At 43.2% G+C, this 15,714-nt stretch overlaps 1 protein-coding gene across 2 annotated transcripts in view; it reads left to right on the top strand.

Annotated features, from left to right (window-relative positions):
• dpysl3 (dihydropyrimidinase like 3) overlaps positions 1–15,714 on the top strand; it is a 182,452-nt gene that overhangs the window by 62,412 nt on the left and 104,326 nt on the right. For both annotated transcript variants that reach the window (XM_020917905.2, XM_055148671.1), the window contains 2 exons: positions 7,888–7,976; positions 14,559–14,743. In XM_020917905.2, coding sequence (XP_020773564.2) covers positions 7,888–7,976; positions 14,559–14,743 — 274 coding nt within the window. The remainder of the gene's footprint in view (positions 1–7,887; positions 7,977–14,558; positions 14,744–15,714) is intronic.

Below are 15,714 nucleotides of genomic sequence, written 5' to 3'. Positions count from 1 at the left end.
TACAGTTTTCTTGTTTGTTTAGTGGAAAGAAACTCGTTTATGCGACGCATTTGACGTTTTCACTGTTTTGATGATTTAAAATGTTTGTGTTTCATATGAACTTTGCACAAGAAGTGGTTTAACAAAGAATTTTAGTATCACAGCCATGATTTAGACATAATTTTTTATTGAACTGTATCGAATCGATTTGAAACATATGGTATCGAATCGCAAGTTGACTATATCGAGATATGTATCGTCTCATGGCCTATGTATCGAGGTATGTATCGTATCGGTAACTTCTTAATGATACCCAGCCCTATCTGTGACACCTGTGGATTATTCTGTTATCATTTGGACATTTTAATATTTATATCACAATATTATTTAAAACAACCTAAATACATAAGATGTTTTGTATTAATTTAAATGGTCATATTTTGCTACAGCGCTTTTCCACCTTCAAGGCTCTCAAAGCGCTTTACAACAAGGAACCACTCACCCATTCACACACCAGTGTACGCAGACACTGTGGAGAGGTGGGTAAAGTGTCTTGCCCAAGGACACAACAACAGCATTAATCTGTGGGAGCTGGAATCACACCAGCCAACCTGTGGGTGAGTGGATCTGACCGCTCAACCTGTGATGTTTATTAGAGCCGACCGATATATCGGCTGACCGATATTATCGGCTGATATGGGCAACTTTAGGCATATCGGCTATCGGCCTTGCTGATAGGGGCCGATATTTCACGTGGGCATGTTATCCTCGTTATAAAGCTTAGACTCTCTACATTCTGTTCATTTAATCCAATTTACAGACAGATAAATGTCCTAATATGTGGCTCCACATCAGTATTATCTACGGAGTCATTTGTCTGTGTGTGTCCGTACTGTCCCTGAACACACCACAGAGTCGCGTCACTCACGTGTGTTTGTTTACACCTGCAGACACAGATCCAAACACTGAGATTATATTCTTTTTACGGACAATCGGTTTGAGTCTGGATTAAAAGGACATTTATTAGTGCAGATTTGTGATGTGAGGAGGAGCCTGTATGAGCGGTGAGTGTTGGAAATATGTCGACTCTGAAGCTAGTTTTTGTCATTTGTTATGGGTTAGCTGCTGTAGCTCCCGCACATAAACAGACTGTTTCTATTGGTCTATTGTAAAGTGACTATATTGGCCGTATATTTGCTACTGGACCTGCACTGATATGTAAATGAGCTGTGAACAGACGTGTGAATTATGACATTTGCGCATATAATTAATTACCGTGGCGCGCACGTATTTACGGCTAAAGGCTAATAGCGCTACTTTCTTTACTAGTTATGGGTCCGTCGCGAACGAAATGACTCTTAGAACCGGCTCTTTGAAGGGAACGACGGGAGCCTGATCCTTATTGGGAGCCGTGTTTTCTCTTTCTCTCACTTTTTTTTCTCTTCACGCCGCGTGCAGATTCGTGGTTTGACAGCGGCAGCGGCTGAAAACGAAACTTTGAGAAATTTGCGTGTACGTAGGATTAAAAAAAAAAAAAAAAAAAAACGAGCATATTTGACTGTAGTTTAGCATAAAATAAAGTCCCGGTTTAGTCCTTTTTCAGTCCTGGTTTAGACCTGGTTCAGTCCTGATTCAGTCCTGCTTTAGATTTAGTCCTGCTTGCAACAAAACAATCTGAAGAGCCACTTGGGAGCCAAAAGAACCAGCAGCTTTTAGTGAGCCGAGCCAAAAGAGCCGGTTCTCTAAAAAGAACTGGAATACCCATCACTAGTGTCTAGAATGTGATGCAAAAATGCCATTAAGCCGAACTACTGTCTGTAAATATGATGTAAAGAGGCAGAATAACAATAAATGTTGCCTAAATAAACCCAATTTAAAATCCACCAGAGCCAAACCTAAGTTTTTTAAACAATTCAACATTTACAGTGAATTTTTACATCACTAAATGTATTTGGCGATTATATCGGCTATCGGCAGCTCCAACTTCCATTATATCGGTTTCATATCGGCTACAGCAAACTCCATATCGGTCGGGCTCTAATGTTTATGTCAAGAGCTGGATTGGATCAGTGGGCAAATGCTCTACCAACTGAGCTACTGCCGCCCAAAATACAAAATTTATACCAAAAGGACTAAGCAACACTACTAAATTCTACACTTAGCACCAATTAAGAAAATAAAATGGTAAAAAAAGTTAATACAAAGCAGTGAACGTGTATCGGTGTCTTGAAAATAAGTGATTACAATTTTTTCAAACATGCAAAAATCACTCCAAACATAACTTGGCTAAAAAAAGTTATTTTGCGTAATAAGTCTGCTTTAAAATGAATTGATAGTCATATTGTACTTTTGCTGTATGTGCAAGCGTGTTTTCTCTTATATTAATGCATTTTTTTTTGCTATTAAGCTACTTGTTGCAGCTTTCTAGGCTTTAAAATGCTAAAGCTCATATTGATGTTGTTGCCCAGCGTGTATCTGTTGAACAATTGTGCAGACCCTGGTTTTCCACTGTTCGTCTGTCCTCCTCTGTCTCCATGGTAACCTGCAGATTCTGGCTGTGGCGTCATGGCAACAATCAGGCCACATCAGGATCACTTCCTCGAGACTCACCTGCGCCTCCTCGCATTCACCTGAGCTCACTCGTTTTTCACTACGATTTTAGGGAGCAGAGGGTCAGTCGTCATTTAAAGGTCCCGTATTACGCAAAAGTGACTCTTCAAGTGAGCTTCAAGCCACGTTAGAATAAGTATTACCTCCCCAAAACTTACCTGGAGTTGTGTTTTATCCGAGTAATCCTTTATTATTTGTGTTGTGATGTAGTGGTTGTTTTCAAATTTTCAAACAGCTACGTTTTACTTTTAGTTCAGCAGAGATCGGCGATATTTGGGCTGAACTTATCCAAATGATGTAGCAAAGATGTGTGAAGTTGAAAACACAGTGGAGCACTTCCTGTATCGCCACATGACATCACAAGGTGGAATAGAGTGTTTCCAATTTGAGAGAAGAACTCAGAAGAAAGTAAATCTGCAGGGTTTGTGTGTTAAATGTATGAATGACACAAAACACAACTCCAGGTCTGTTTGTGTTGAGAAAACAACATCAGAAGATACAGTAGATCGTAAAATATCGCAATGTGGGTTCTTTAAAAACAGAAACATACATAAATATTTGCGCTGGATTAAACGGTATGATTCATCTTAACACAGTGTCCACGGTTTTGTTACATAACAGAATCTATGTAAACACGGCTTATCTTAATCCTTCATCAGTCCCTTTAAATCTGATTTGGCGCAGCTCTCTGTGATCTGTCCTTGACCTGAGGCTGTTGAATCAGGGCACTGTACTTTTTATTTTATTTATAGAGTTTTGCTGAGATGAACTGAATTTCATGAACTGACATCTGGACACAATTTGGACTTTTTAGTGTATCAACCTTAAATCTTGAGCACAGATATTTTGTTTTGACCTGCTGCCTAAAGAGTACACACAAAGCTTTGTTTTACAGGTGCAACTTTTTGTATTACTTTTTGGTTGGGGGTCCGTCACCTGCTTGTTTCTATGTAGATGTCATTGCTCTGCCTGGAATGCCCCACAGTGTAATGTTAACAAGTCTGTTTTATTTAGGCTTATTGTTTTTGGTTGTCTTGCAGTTCCTGTGTAACCAGGCTGGTGCCACCTAGTGTCTCCGCTCAGTTTCATTTCTCTCCAGCGATTAGAACAGGAATCAGAATACACTAGACCAGGGGTGTGCAAAAATATTGAAATATTGATATGTCGTATCATTTAATGTTATCATACAGTACTGATATCGGGGGCTGCTGTATCGATATATCGCCAAGAGTATTTTTTGTGTGTATTTTTCTAAAATTTTTTTGTTTAACAGAGCTACAGTTTTGTTGTTTGTTCAGAGGAAGGAAACTTTTTTATGCGACACATTTGACATTTTCACTGTTTTGATGATAAAATGTTTTCATTTTCACTTTGCACAAGAAGTGGTTTAACAAAGACTTTCAGTATCACAGCCATGATTTAGCCTTTATTTTTATTGAACCATATCGAATCAATTTGAAATATATCATATCGAATTGAAAGCTCACTGTATCAAGATAGTTATCGTATCGTGGTCTGTGTATCGAGGTATGTATCGTATCTGCAATGTCTTAATGATACCCAGCCCTACACTAGACGCTTTGCAAGAACCCTGGAAGTCGTACACCGCGCACCGGTCAATCAGTGAAGATCTGTGAAGCCATGACGTCAAACTCGTTACGCCTGTCTGGGTCTCTTTTGTGGTACGACACAACAGTAAACAAAGCGTCGAGATGGATGTAGATGAAGACAGACATTCTGTGTTGGCAACGATTCCCGAGATCGAGGATTTAAAATTGAGGATTTAAAGAGAATGTTTGATGAATTTCATCAAGGGGAAAGACGTTCCTACGGGATTTGGTGCATTACGTACGTCACGACCAAATAGCAGTGATTGGTTAAATAAAAAAAGTATCCCTCTACCGTCGAGCGAACGAATCTTGATGCTGCGAGGCCAGACGGTTTCCACAAAGTGAAACCGGCTCATGAATCAGACTAGTTCCTGTGTTCTTTAGAAAGTAAAGTTTATTGATCTTTGAAAGGGTGTATTTGCATTTTCATTACATTGTCATTACATTAGTTGAAAATGGTCTCAAAATGTCAATATTACCGTTTATTGCAATAATTTCTTGGTCAAATAATCGTCCAGCAAAATCTGTTATCGTTACAGGCCTAAGTGTGACATTAAACATCTGTACCTTACATTTATTCAATTACAGGTGGTTTTATAGCTCAGAAGCGCAAACAAACATTCTGACTGTGAGCGGGGTCGCCTCTCCGCAGATCTGACCTGTAACTTGTTCAGGTTTGGTCTCCATGAAGATAGAAAGGTTTAATACCAGACTGTGAAACATTTCATGGAAAAAATCATTTGACAGACTCACCACATCTTTAAAAGTGAAGAAAAAAAAAACAAAAAACCCACACACTAAGATGGCTGATGTCCAAAGGTTGTTTTTTTTTTTTTTTTCGTCAAAAAGCCTTTTTCAGATATTTTTTCTTGCTTTGGACACACAATATTTTTTTCTTTTTATTTTTTTTCTGTGTGTTTTGTTTTTTTCTTTTTTTTTCACTTTTTTTTTCCCATTTCTTTCACTTATAAATTGCTGTTTTTTTTTGCACCTCTACAAGAACTTTGGTGTGTGTTTTCTGTTCCATTAGACTCTCCAACTGTAATATTTTTTTATGCAAAGAGAAAACTTCACAAAACACAAAACATCCACACTACAACGGATGGGACAAGATCTCGTGTCACGAAATCCCACGAGACAAAATCACCACAAGATCGTGCGCACATGAGGAAAATTATCTCGTGATTTTTTTCATTGTTTCTGTTGGACTGGACAAAAAGGTTTTAAGAGCTGCGTTTCTCGAGAAGCTGCAATTCCAAAAAAAGTAGTGCCTCTATTACACGACATTATATAAAGTCAAACACAAACGGCGACGGCAAAATTGTAACCCAAACCGCACAATTTACGACAATTTATTTATTATAAGTAATGTGAAAATCTGGTTTGGTCTTCGGTTTGCTGGATCCAATTTTGTGGCTGGTCTCATCTTGTGGAAATTGTCTCTGTTCCCACTCGTAATGACTACACAGCTCTGTTATAGTTTTGTGGTAAAAAAAATGAGTTGTGCGTCAGTTCGTAGTACGTTAAAATGACAGAATTTGGGGGAAATAATACAAATCAGCCTTACATATCGTCCCAGAAACATCGGCGAAAATCCGTATCGCTCAATCTCTCTTGAGTACTACTTTAAAGGATCTTATCTGTTTTCAAAGTACATTTTTATTGAATTAAATCAGTCAAAATTGTACAATGGCTCCTAAGTGATTCAATAAAAAGCACTGTATTAGATTTTTTTTCTCTCGTCAAACCGTTTGCAGTGGTCCAAAGTTTTTCCTCATTTACTTTATGCATTCAGAGGATCCTAACGAGGGGTGGAGTGGGCGTGGTACTCGGGGCTACGCTGTCCACTCACTTCTCCCGACATGAGTTATAAAAAAATAATAAATATAAAATAGCTTTAACACAACTTAAATGTCAAACTTGAGCTACTGGTACTGGTGAAAACAAACTGCACAGACTCATGATATCTGCACTACTGTCCTATAGAGATCTGAGATATGAGGGACCAGGACTGGACCAGGACTAAACCAGGACTAAACCAGGACTGAACCAGGACTAAACCCTAACTAAATCAGGACTGAGTGCTGGAACGGGCCCAGGGGTGCACCTGCATACATCGTCGGGCGACTGCAGGAGAAAAGAGCTCCACGCCCCACGAGGCAAGATTAGTCCTGGTTTAGTCCTGGTTTTAGTTCTGGTTTTCGTTTCTGGTTTAGTCCTCGTTTAGTCCTGGTTTAGTCCTCGTTCAGTCCTGGTTTAGTCCTGGTTCAGTCCTCGTTCAGTCCTGGTTTAGTCCTGGTTCAGTTCTGGTTTCGTCCTGGTTCAGGCCTGATTCAGTCCTGGTTTAGTCCTGGTTTAGACCTGGTTTAGTATTGGTTTAGAAATGGTTTAGTCCTAGTTTAGACCTGGTTTAGTCCTGGTTCAGTCTTGGTGTAGTCCTGGTTTAGTCCTGTTTAGACCTGGTTTAGTCCTGGTTTAATCCTGGTTTAGACCTGGTTTAGACCTGGTTTAGACCTAGTTTAGTCCTGGTTTATACCTGGTTTAGTCCTGATTCAGTTCTTGTTTAGACCTGGTTTAGACCTGGTGTAGTCATGTTTTAGTCCTGGTTCAGTCCTGGTTCAGTCCTGGTTTAGTCCTGGTTTAGACCTGGTTGAGTCCTGGTTAGTCTGGTTTAGTCCTGGTTCTTAGTCCTGGTTTCAGTCCTGGTTTAGTCCTGGTTTCAGTCCTGGTTTAGTCCTGGTTTAGTCCTACCTGGTTTAGTCCTAGTCCTGTAGTCCTGTTTAGTCCTTTCAGTTTAGTCCTGGTTTATCCTGTTTAGTCCTGGTTTAGTCCTGGTTTAGTTTAGTCCTGGTTTCCTGGTTTAGTCCTGGTTCAGTCCTGGTTTAGACCTGGTTTAGTCCTGGTCCTGGTTCAGTCCTGGTTTATTCCTGTTTAGTTACCTGGTTAGTCCTGGTTTAGTCCTGGTTTAGTCCTGGTTTAGTCCTGGTCCTTTAGTCCTGGTTTAGTCCTGGTTTAGTCCTGGTTTAGACCTGGTTTAGTCCTGGTTCAGTCCTGCGTGAGGCGTATGGGAGGAGGCGGCGTATACGAGGCAAAAAAACGCTGCAACGCTCCAAACTATGAGTAGGTTGTCAGAATGGCAACACAAAAAGTGTCAGAATGAGGGAATGTTGAAGCGGGGGTGGCAGGATGTCGGAATAAGGGTTGTATCCATGATGTTTGTTTTCCTCTGTCCCAGTGATGTTTGCTCCGTCGCTGTCCAGAATGTGCTTCTCTCTTTTACAGCTGCCACATTTGAGTTGTTCTTGTTCTGCGTTTTGTTTTGTGGCTCATGTGGACGCATTTGCTGTTTCCTTCTGTCCTATGTTCCTTTTTTTCGTGGACTGAACGCCCTCCTTCTTTCCCCGATGTGTGTTTTATTTCAAGACGTGCAGGGTATTTTGTATATGATGTCACATTTACGCTCCGGTTCTATTTGATCTTTTGGCTGGATGTGTTTTCTGTACAGTTTTTCTGCTGTGTTCATATTTTCATTCGTGTTTGCTCGTTGCCCTCTGCACTCTTGGTCGAAAAAAATCAAAAATAACCTAACAATCTAAATTATCGGGAGACCAAATGGATGACCTCATTGGACTAAGTGTGTGTTTGCGTTTTACTGAAGCTCATGTGTGATGTGTGTGTCCTTGTGCAGAGCGAGCGCCTGCTGATCAAAGGAGGGAGGATTGTGAACGATGACCAGTCTTTTCACGCAGACATCTACATGGAGGATGGACTCATCAAGTAAGACATTTAACAGACTCTCGCTGTAAACGAATCATTCATCACATCTTCGCTTATCAAGATCAGAAGGTGAAAGCAAATATACAAAATCATCAGTTGGACACGCTGCATTTAACTAGAACTGTTCTGTGACTAATCGACATAATGTAGTTTCCACATCACAAACAGACCTGGAGTTGTGTTTTGTTTCATTCACACGTGTTCAACTCACAAGTTCTTCTCTCAAACTGAAACGCCCTGTTCCACCTTGTGATGTCATGTGGTAATACAGGAAGTGCTCCAATGTGTTTTTAAATTCCGTACACCTTCACTAGATTCCAGTAGGGTCCGGTCAAGTGGTAACGGAGGGAAACAGGGGCAGATTTTTTACATTCAAATAGCTCTTATTCAGAAACTAGAGGGACTATTGAAATAAGTAAAGTATCAGAATGTAGGAAAGAGTTAACACTCTCCAACAGGGTAAAGTTAAACCTGTGATATTCTTTCTTAAAAACTCATGTCAGTAACGGAGGGAATGAAATATTCAGCATTTTTGGGCAATCACAATATTTGTCAGAAAAAAAATAAATACAAAAATCTAAATTGTGCAGCTTCACCGAGCGAAATATAAACACTTGGAATTGTCTAAATGTAGTAAACCTCATTGAACTTAAATTCAGTGTGCAGTCTCCTCTCTCTGTCTCTCTCTCTCTCTGCTTTCCCTTCTTTCTCTTCTCTCTCCTCTCTCCCTCCTCTCTTTCCTCTCTCTCACCTTTTCCCTCTTTCCCTCTCTCTGTCCCCTTTCTCCTTCCTCTCTCTGCCCCCCCTCTCTCTCCTCTCTTTCCCTCTCTCTCTCCTCTCTTCTCCCCCCCTCAGCCCTCTCTCCTCTCCTCTCTCTTTCCTCTCTCTCCTCTCTCTCTCCTCTTTCTCTCCTCTCTCTCCTCTTTCCCCTCTTTCCCCTTTCTTTTCTTTCTCTCCTCTCGTCCCCTCTCTCTCCTCTCACTCTCTCCTCTTCTCTTTCTCCTCCCCATTTCCTCTCTTTCCTGTCTCTCTCCTCTTCCTCCTCTCTCTCCTTAATCTCCTCTCTCCTGTATCTCTGTCCTCTCTCTCTCTCCTCTCCCCTCTTTTTCTCCTATCTTTCCTTTTCTCTCTCTCTCTCTCTCTCTCTCTCTCTCTTTCTCTCTCCTCCCCCCTCTTTCTCCTGTCTCTCTTCTCTCCCTCCTCTCTCCTCTCTCTTTCCTTTCCCTCCTCTCTCCTGTCTCTCTGTCCTCTCTTCTTTCTCCCTTCCTGTCTTTCTCTCCTCTCTCTTCTCTCTCTCTCTCTCTCTTCTCCCCCTCTCTCTCCTTTCTCTCCTCTCTCTCTCTTCTTTCCCCTCTTTCCCCTTTCTTTTCTTTCTCTCCTCTCTTCCCCTCTCTCTCCTCTCACTCTCTCCTCTTCTCTTTCTCCTCCCCATTTCCTCTCTCTCCTCTCTCCTCTCTCTCTGTCCTCTCTTCTCTCTCCCTTCCTGTCTTTCTCTCCTCTTTCCCCTTTCTTTTCTTTCTCTCCTCTCTGCCCATCTCTCTTCTCTCTCTTCTCTCTCTCTTTCTTCTCCCCGTCTCTCTCCTTTCTCTCCTCTCATCCCCTCTCTCTCCTCTCACTCTCTCCTCTTCTCTTTCTCCTCCCCATTTCCTCTCTCTCCTGTCTCTCTCCTCTTCCTCCTCTCTCTCCTTAATCTCCTCTCTCCTGTATCTCTGTCCTCTCTCTCTCTTCCCTCCCCTCTTTTTCTCCTATCTTTCCTTCTCTCTCTCTCTCTCTCTCTCCCTCTCCTCTCTCTTCTCTCTCTCTCTCTTTCTCTCTCTCTCCCCCTCTCTCGTCCTCTCTCTCCGCTCTCTCCTCTCTCTCTCGCTCTCCTCTTCTCTTTCTTCTCCCCTTTTCCTCTCTCTCCTGTCTCTCTCCTCTCCCTCCTTTCTCTCCTCTCTCTTTCCTTTCCTTCTCTCTCTCCCGTCTCTCTGTCCTCTCTTCTCTCTCCCTTCCTGTCTTTCTCTCTCTATCTCTACTCTCCTTTCTCTCCTCTCTCTCTCTCTCTTCCCTCTTTCCCCTTTCTTTTCTTTCTCTCTCCTCTCTCTCTCTCTCTCTCTCTCTCTTCTCCCCCCTGTATCTCCTTTCTCTCCTCTCTGCCCCTCTCTCTCCTCTCACTCTCTCCTCTTCTGTTTCTCCTCCCCATTTCCTCTCTCTCCTGTCTCTCTCCTCTTCCTCCTCTCTCTCCTTTCTCTCCTCTCTCCTGTATCTCTGTCCTCTCTCTCTCTCTCCCCTCCCCTCTTTTTCTCCTATCTCTCCTTCTCTCTCTCTCTCTCTCTCTCTCTCTCTCTCTCTTCTCTCTCTCTCTCTCTTTCTCTCTCCTCCCCCTCTCTCTCCTCTCTCTCCGCTCTCTCCTCTCTCTCTCGCTCTCCTCTTCTCTTTCTCCTCCCCTTTTCCGCTCTCTCCTGTTTCTCTCCTCTTCCTCCTCTCTCTCCTTAATCTCCTCTCTCCCATCTCTCTGTCCTCTCTTCTTTCTCCCTTCCTGTCTTTCTCTCCTTTCTCTCCTCTCCTTTCTCTCTCTCTCTCTCTCTCTCTCTCTCTCTCTCTCTCTCTCTCTCTCTTCTCTCTCTCTCTCTTTCTCTCTCTCTCTCTCCTCTCTCTCCTCTCTCTCTCTTCTCTTCTCTCTCTCTCCCATTTCCTCTCTCTCCTGTCTCTCTCCTTTCTCTCCTCTCTCCTGTATCCCTGTCCTCTCTCTCTCTCCCCTCCCTCTCCTATCTCTCCTTCTCTCTCTCTCTCTCTCTCTCTCTCTCTCTCCTCTCTCTTCTCTCTCTCTTTCTATCTCCTCCCCCTTCTCTCTCCTTTCTCTCCTCTTCTCTCTCCTCTTCTCTTTCCCCTCCCCTTTTCCTCTCTCTCCTCTCCCTCCTCGCTCTCCTCTCTCTTTCCTTTCCCTCCTCTCTCCCGTCTCTCTCCCCTCTCTTCTCTCTCCCCTCCCCTCTTTCTCTCCTCCCTCTCTTTCTCTCTCTCTTTTCTTTGTCTGTCTGTATGTGGAGTCTCAGACAGTGTTGGCGTTGCATAATAATCAGGTTGTTTTCTATTGGAGCAGAGCAGAACTGGTGGTCCCCTCCCAAATCCTCTGACCCCCCCCCCCCCCCCCCGTCCTCCTCTCATCCCCCCGTCCCCCTCTCATCCCCCTGTCCCCTCCTCCTCTCATCCCCGTCCTCCCTCATCCCCCCGTCCCTCTGTGTCTGTCCCTTTTAGGAATGTGAGAAACCAAATGCGACTGTGCTGTGTTCAGAACTTTTAACCGTGTTCGAGTTATTTCCCTTCTGCACTTTCCCTCGCGACGGCCGCGTGAAATAATCCCCACGGGCTTTTATTTGGGCCGGACGCGTGCGTACGGTGTGTGTGTAGGTGAAGCTTCGGACTAAACTGTTTCTGTTTAGACGTCCTTGGAGACAAAGCTAAAATGATCTTGGCAGTTGGTCTGATCCCAGCCAGGTTTGTGCCCGGGTGCTTGTTACTACGGCAACTCGGCACCAGCTCTAGTAAAGCGTTTTGTTGGAACAGAGCTGAGGATTTCCAACGAGGTTCATTTGATCTTCTGATAATTTATGCTATTAGGGTTTTTTTTTTTTTTTCAGACCGAGAGTTTGTTTTCATCTGCACGGAACTGAGACCGGGACTAGACAAGAACTGAGACCGGGCCTAGACCAGGACTTAGACCGGGACCAGACCGGGGCTGAGACCAGGACCAGACAAGAACTGAGACCAGGACTGAGACCGGGACCAGACCAGGACTGAGACCAGGACCAGACAAGAAATGAGACCGGGACCAGAGCAGGACTTAGACCGGGACCAGACAAGAACTGAGACTGGGACTGAGACCGGGATCAGACCGGGACTGAGACCAGGACCAGACAAGAACTGAGACTGGGACTGAGACCGGGACAGACCGGGACTGAGACGGGACCAGACAGGACTGAGACCAGACTGAGACCGGGACCAGAGCAGGACTTAGACCGGGACCAGACAAGAACTGAGACTGGGACTGAGACCGGGGCTGAGACCAGGACTGAGATTGGGACCAGACCGGGACCAGACCGGGACCAGACCGGGACTGAGACCGGGACCAGACAAGAACTGAGACTGGGACTGAGACTGTGATTGAGACCGGGGCTGAGACCAGGACTGAGATTGGGACCAGACCGGGACCAGACCGGGACTGAGACCAGGACCAGACAAGAACTGAGACCGGGACCAGAGCAGGACTTAGACCGGGACCAGACCGGGACCAGACAAGAACTGAGACTGGGACTGAGACTGAGACTGGGGCTGAGACCAGGACTGAGATTGGGACCAGGACTGAGACGGGACCGAGACCGGACCAGACGGGACTGAGACCGGGACTGAGACCAGGGACTGAGAGACCGAGACCGGGACTGAGACCAGGACTGAGAGACCGGGACTGAGATTGGGACCAGACCGGGACTGAGACCAGGACTGTGACCGGGACCAGACAAGAACTGAGCACGGGCCCAGGCGAGGACTGAGAACGGGACCAGACTGGGACTGAGACCAGGACTGAGACTGGGACTGAGACCGGGACTAGACCGGGACCAGACCGGGACTGAGACCGGGACCAGACCGGGACTGAGACCGGGACTGAGACCGGGACTCCAGACGGGAGACTGAGACCGGGACTGAGACCGGACCAGACCGGACTGAGACCGGGACTGAGACTCGGACTGAGACCGGGACCAGACCAGGACCGAGACCTGAACCAGACTGGGATTGAGACCATGACTGAAACCAGGACTGAGTCTAGGAGTTTGTTTTCGTACCTGACAGTTTAGTTCTGCTCCCTGTGGTCTTCCTCAGACTGGTCACATGATGTTGCTGCACAGGACTGTAAACGGGGACGAGGGGCTTTTTTACTCTCACACACCTGGGATACTGTCCTGAGGAAGTGGGACTGCAGGTGGCGCTGTCGTCCTGCCTCCACTGGTAGGAAGACAGCACCAAAACCTGTTTAACCACTCTGAGGAAGACCGTGAGTGATCAGTCCAAACTGTATGAAAACAAACTCTCGGTCTGAAAAAAGAACCTAATAACACAGATCTAAGGATTTAACAAGGCTGGATTGACCAAATAAGCCAGACTTTGGTTTTAACTCACTTTATCAAGGAGAGCACTTTGAATGTTAGCTTTCATTAGTATATAATTGAATTGGCTTTAACTCTTTCCCCCCTGGACGCCGACTAGGAACAACCCATACATATATGACGAGGGCATAATTGCATAAAAGAAAACAGACTTCCACGAGTGATTATAAATGATTTTTACACTCATGAACTTAATTGTAACACAGACATATTTGTATCTCTGGAAACCTTAGACTCTGAACTATTCATTTATGGATGTTTAAATGTGATTCAACTCATTTATAGATGTATAACAGCTCACTGAAAATGAGAGTTTACCTGGTCAGGTGCAAAATTGAAAACAAAAAAACTACATTAAGCATCTGATATCTGCATGTTCTGAAAACTATATTCATAAAAAAATAAAAAATATACTTTGTCAAAGTATTTCAACAGATTTCATATCACCAGATACAGTATAGCCAAGTGTTCACCTGTTTTTACCTGTTGTTCACCTGTGTGGACCTAATTCATTTTTTCCATTTAACTTATTCAACTCATTTAGCTTATTATAATATAATAATATAATAATAAAACTCTTCCTCATCAGTGTTTGTCCAGTATTTGTCATCTTGGTTATTTTCTCGTGGGCAGAGCTCCGCATAAGTGTTTGTTTCTGTAGCGATTCTGTTATACATCTCATCTTGGAAAAAAAGACTGAAATATTTTAAAGGACTCACCTGGGCAACATCCAGATTTCAGGGCAATTTTGGTTCATAATCGAGTATAAAGCTCAGATAGTTTGTTTGGATATCGCAGGACTCCACACAGACGCATCAGCGGCGTTCTCACCTTCGTAAGTTTCACTCTCTGAAAGTCCGTCGCCGTCGCTGTTTTCCACTTTATAATCAACTTCATCATCACTTTGAAATCTATAAAAGTCACTTTCTCTAAACTTATCCATAAAACACGTCCGCTCCTCATTATTTCTAAAACTGTGCGCCGCAGCACCGCGATCTTTCCATTGCTCGTGTTTCGTGTTGTGTTTTTTCCGGAAGCTACAATCGTCACTACTTCGATTAACTTTGGAAAAAAATTGGCGAAAAACATATCCTTGAATCCTATTGGTCAGTCTAGTGTGGGTTGTAGTGGCCCCCACCTATCACAGCCTCTGTTTAAATGTGAAAAACCGAGCCGTTTCTAATAGTCGTCAAATCACGTCTTAAGTAAAACAGCAGAGGTGTCAAAAGACGTCATTAAGGAAACAAGAGGGTCGTCAAATGTCGTCTTCATGGGGGAAAGAGTTAATGTGCTTATTTTATGGTATCAAATCAACTCTGAGGTGTTCATTGAAGAAATACCTTTTTAAAACTGAAAGATAAGAATAAAATCGTTCCTGTAAACTGATTAAAATCCCCCAAAGAAATGTCCCATCCTAACATCTTGTCTTCTGTGTCTATTTTAGGCAGATTGGAGACAACCTGATCGTCCCTGGGGGGGTGAAGACTGTGGAGGCCAATGGGAAGATGGTGATTCCGGGTGGCATAGACATCCACACACACCTCCAGATGCCCTACCGCGGCACCACCACCGTAGATGACTTCGCCCAGGGGACCAAGGCTGCCCTGGCCGGAGGAACCACCATGATCGGTAAAGAGCTGTAGAAAACTGTACATAAGAAAAGATGAGGGCATGACCGGTCATTTTAGATGGCGTTTTGATGTTTAAACCTACTCTTTTCAGTCAAGATGAAGATTTATTATTATTATTTGAATTTATTTATTTGGAGGATAAGCCCCTTGAGATGTCTTGCCATCTCGTTTTCTAGGGGGTCCTCATAAATACAACAACAAAAGACAGATACAGAAGGGCAGACAGTAGGATACATGAATTAAAAAAAAAAATCAAAACAACAAAATCAACACGACCACAAACACACACGCACACTTGACTGTTTGACATATAATCAAACAAATTTGAGGAAAAAACAAAAAAAAAAATAAAAACAAAAAAAAACAGAGTTCAAAGATAATCACAACAAGATGAACAACAAAAATTCAACAAAATGCTCAAAAACAATTACATTACAATATACATTATTATTATAACTATAGACGATATACACTAATCCATCACAAATAATTAGAATATCAAAAAGTTCAAATTTTTTTACACTCATTTCACAAAGGCCTGACACATAAAGTGAAATATTTCAAGAATTTATGTCTTGAATTTTGATGACTGTGGCTTACAGATAATGAAACACCAAAATTCTGTGTCTCAGAAAATTCCAATATTACTTCAGATCCATTAAAATAAGGAAATCTTAATAGTCAGGGAGCCAAAGTCTCAAAAGCTCAATAAAATGGGTTGAACCTGACATCGTCTGCCATACTTTTTGTTTGTGTTTTTTTTTTTTTTTGTTAAATGTGACCTTAAGGACCAATAATTGAAGGGTCTGCTCTTCCGGAAATATCGCAAAAAAAACTGTGGTCATTTTAGTGTATGTGACCTTCATTTTTTGATAGAAAATTTAGAAAAATGCAAAGAACACATGGGGCGACAACATTCTGTGAAAAAATGATTTTCATCTTTACCTCATTGGCAATATCAGAATGTTG

This window comes from Boleophthalmus pectinirostris, unplaced genomic scaffold (genome assembly GCF_026225935.1).
Source record: "Boleophthalmus pectinirostris isolate CB_2022bp ecotype Guang Dong unplaced genomic scaffold, ASM2622593v1 HiC_scaffold_12, whole genome shotgun sequence".
Lineage (NCBI taxonomy): Eukaryota > Metazoa > Chordata > Actinopteri > Gobiiformes > Gobiidae > Boleophthalmus > Boleophthalmus pectinirostris.
This window is presented reverse-complemented; position numbering and strand designations above follow the sequence as displayed.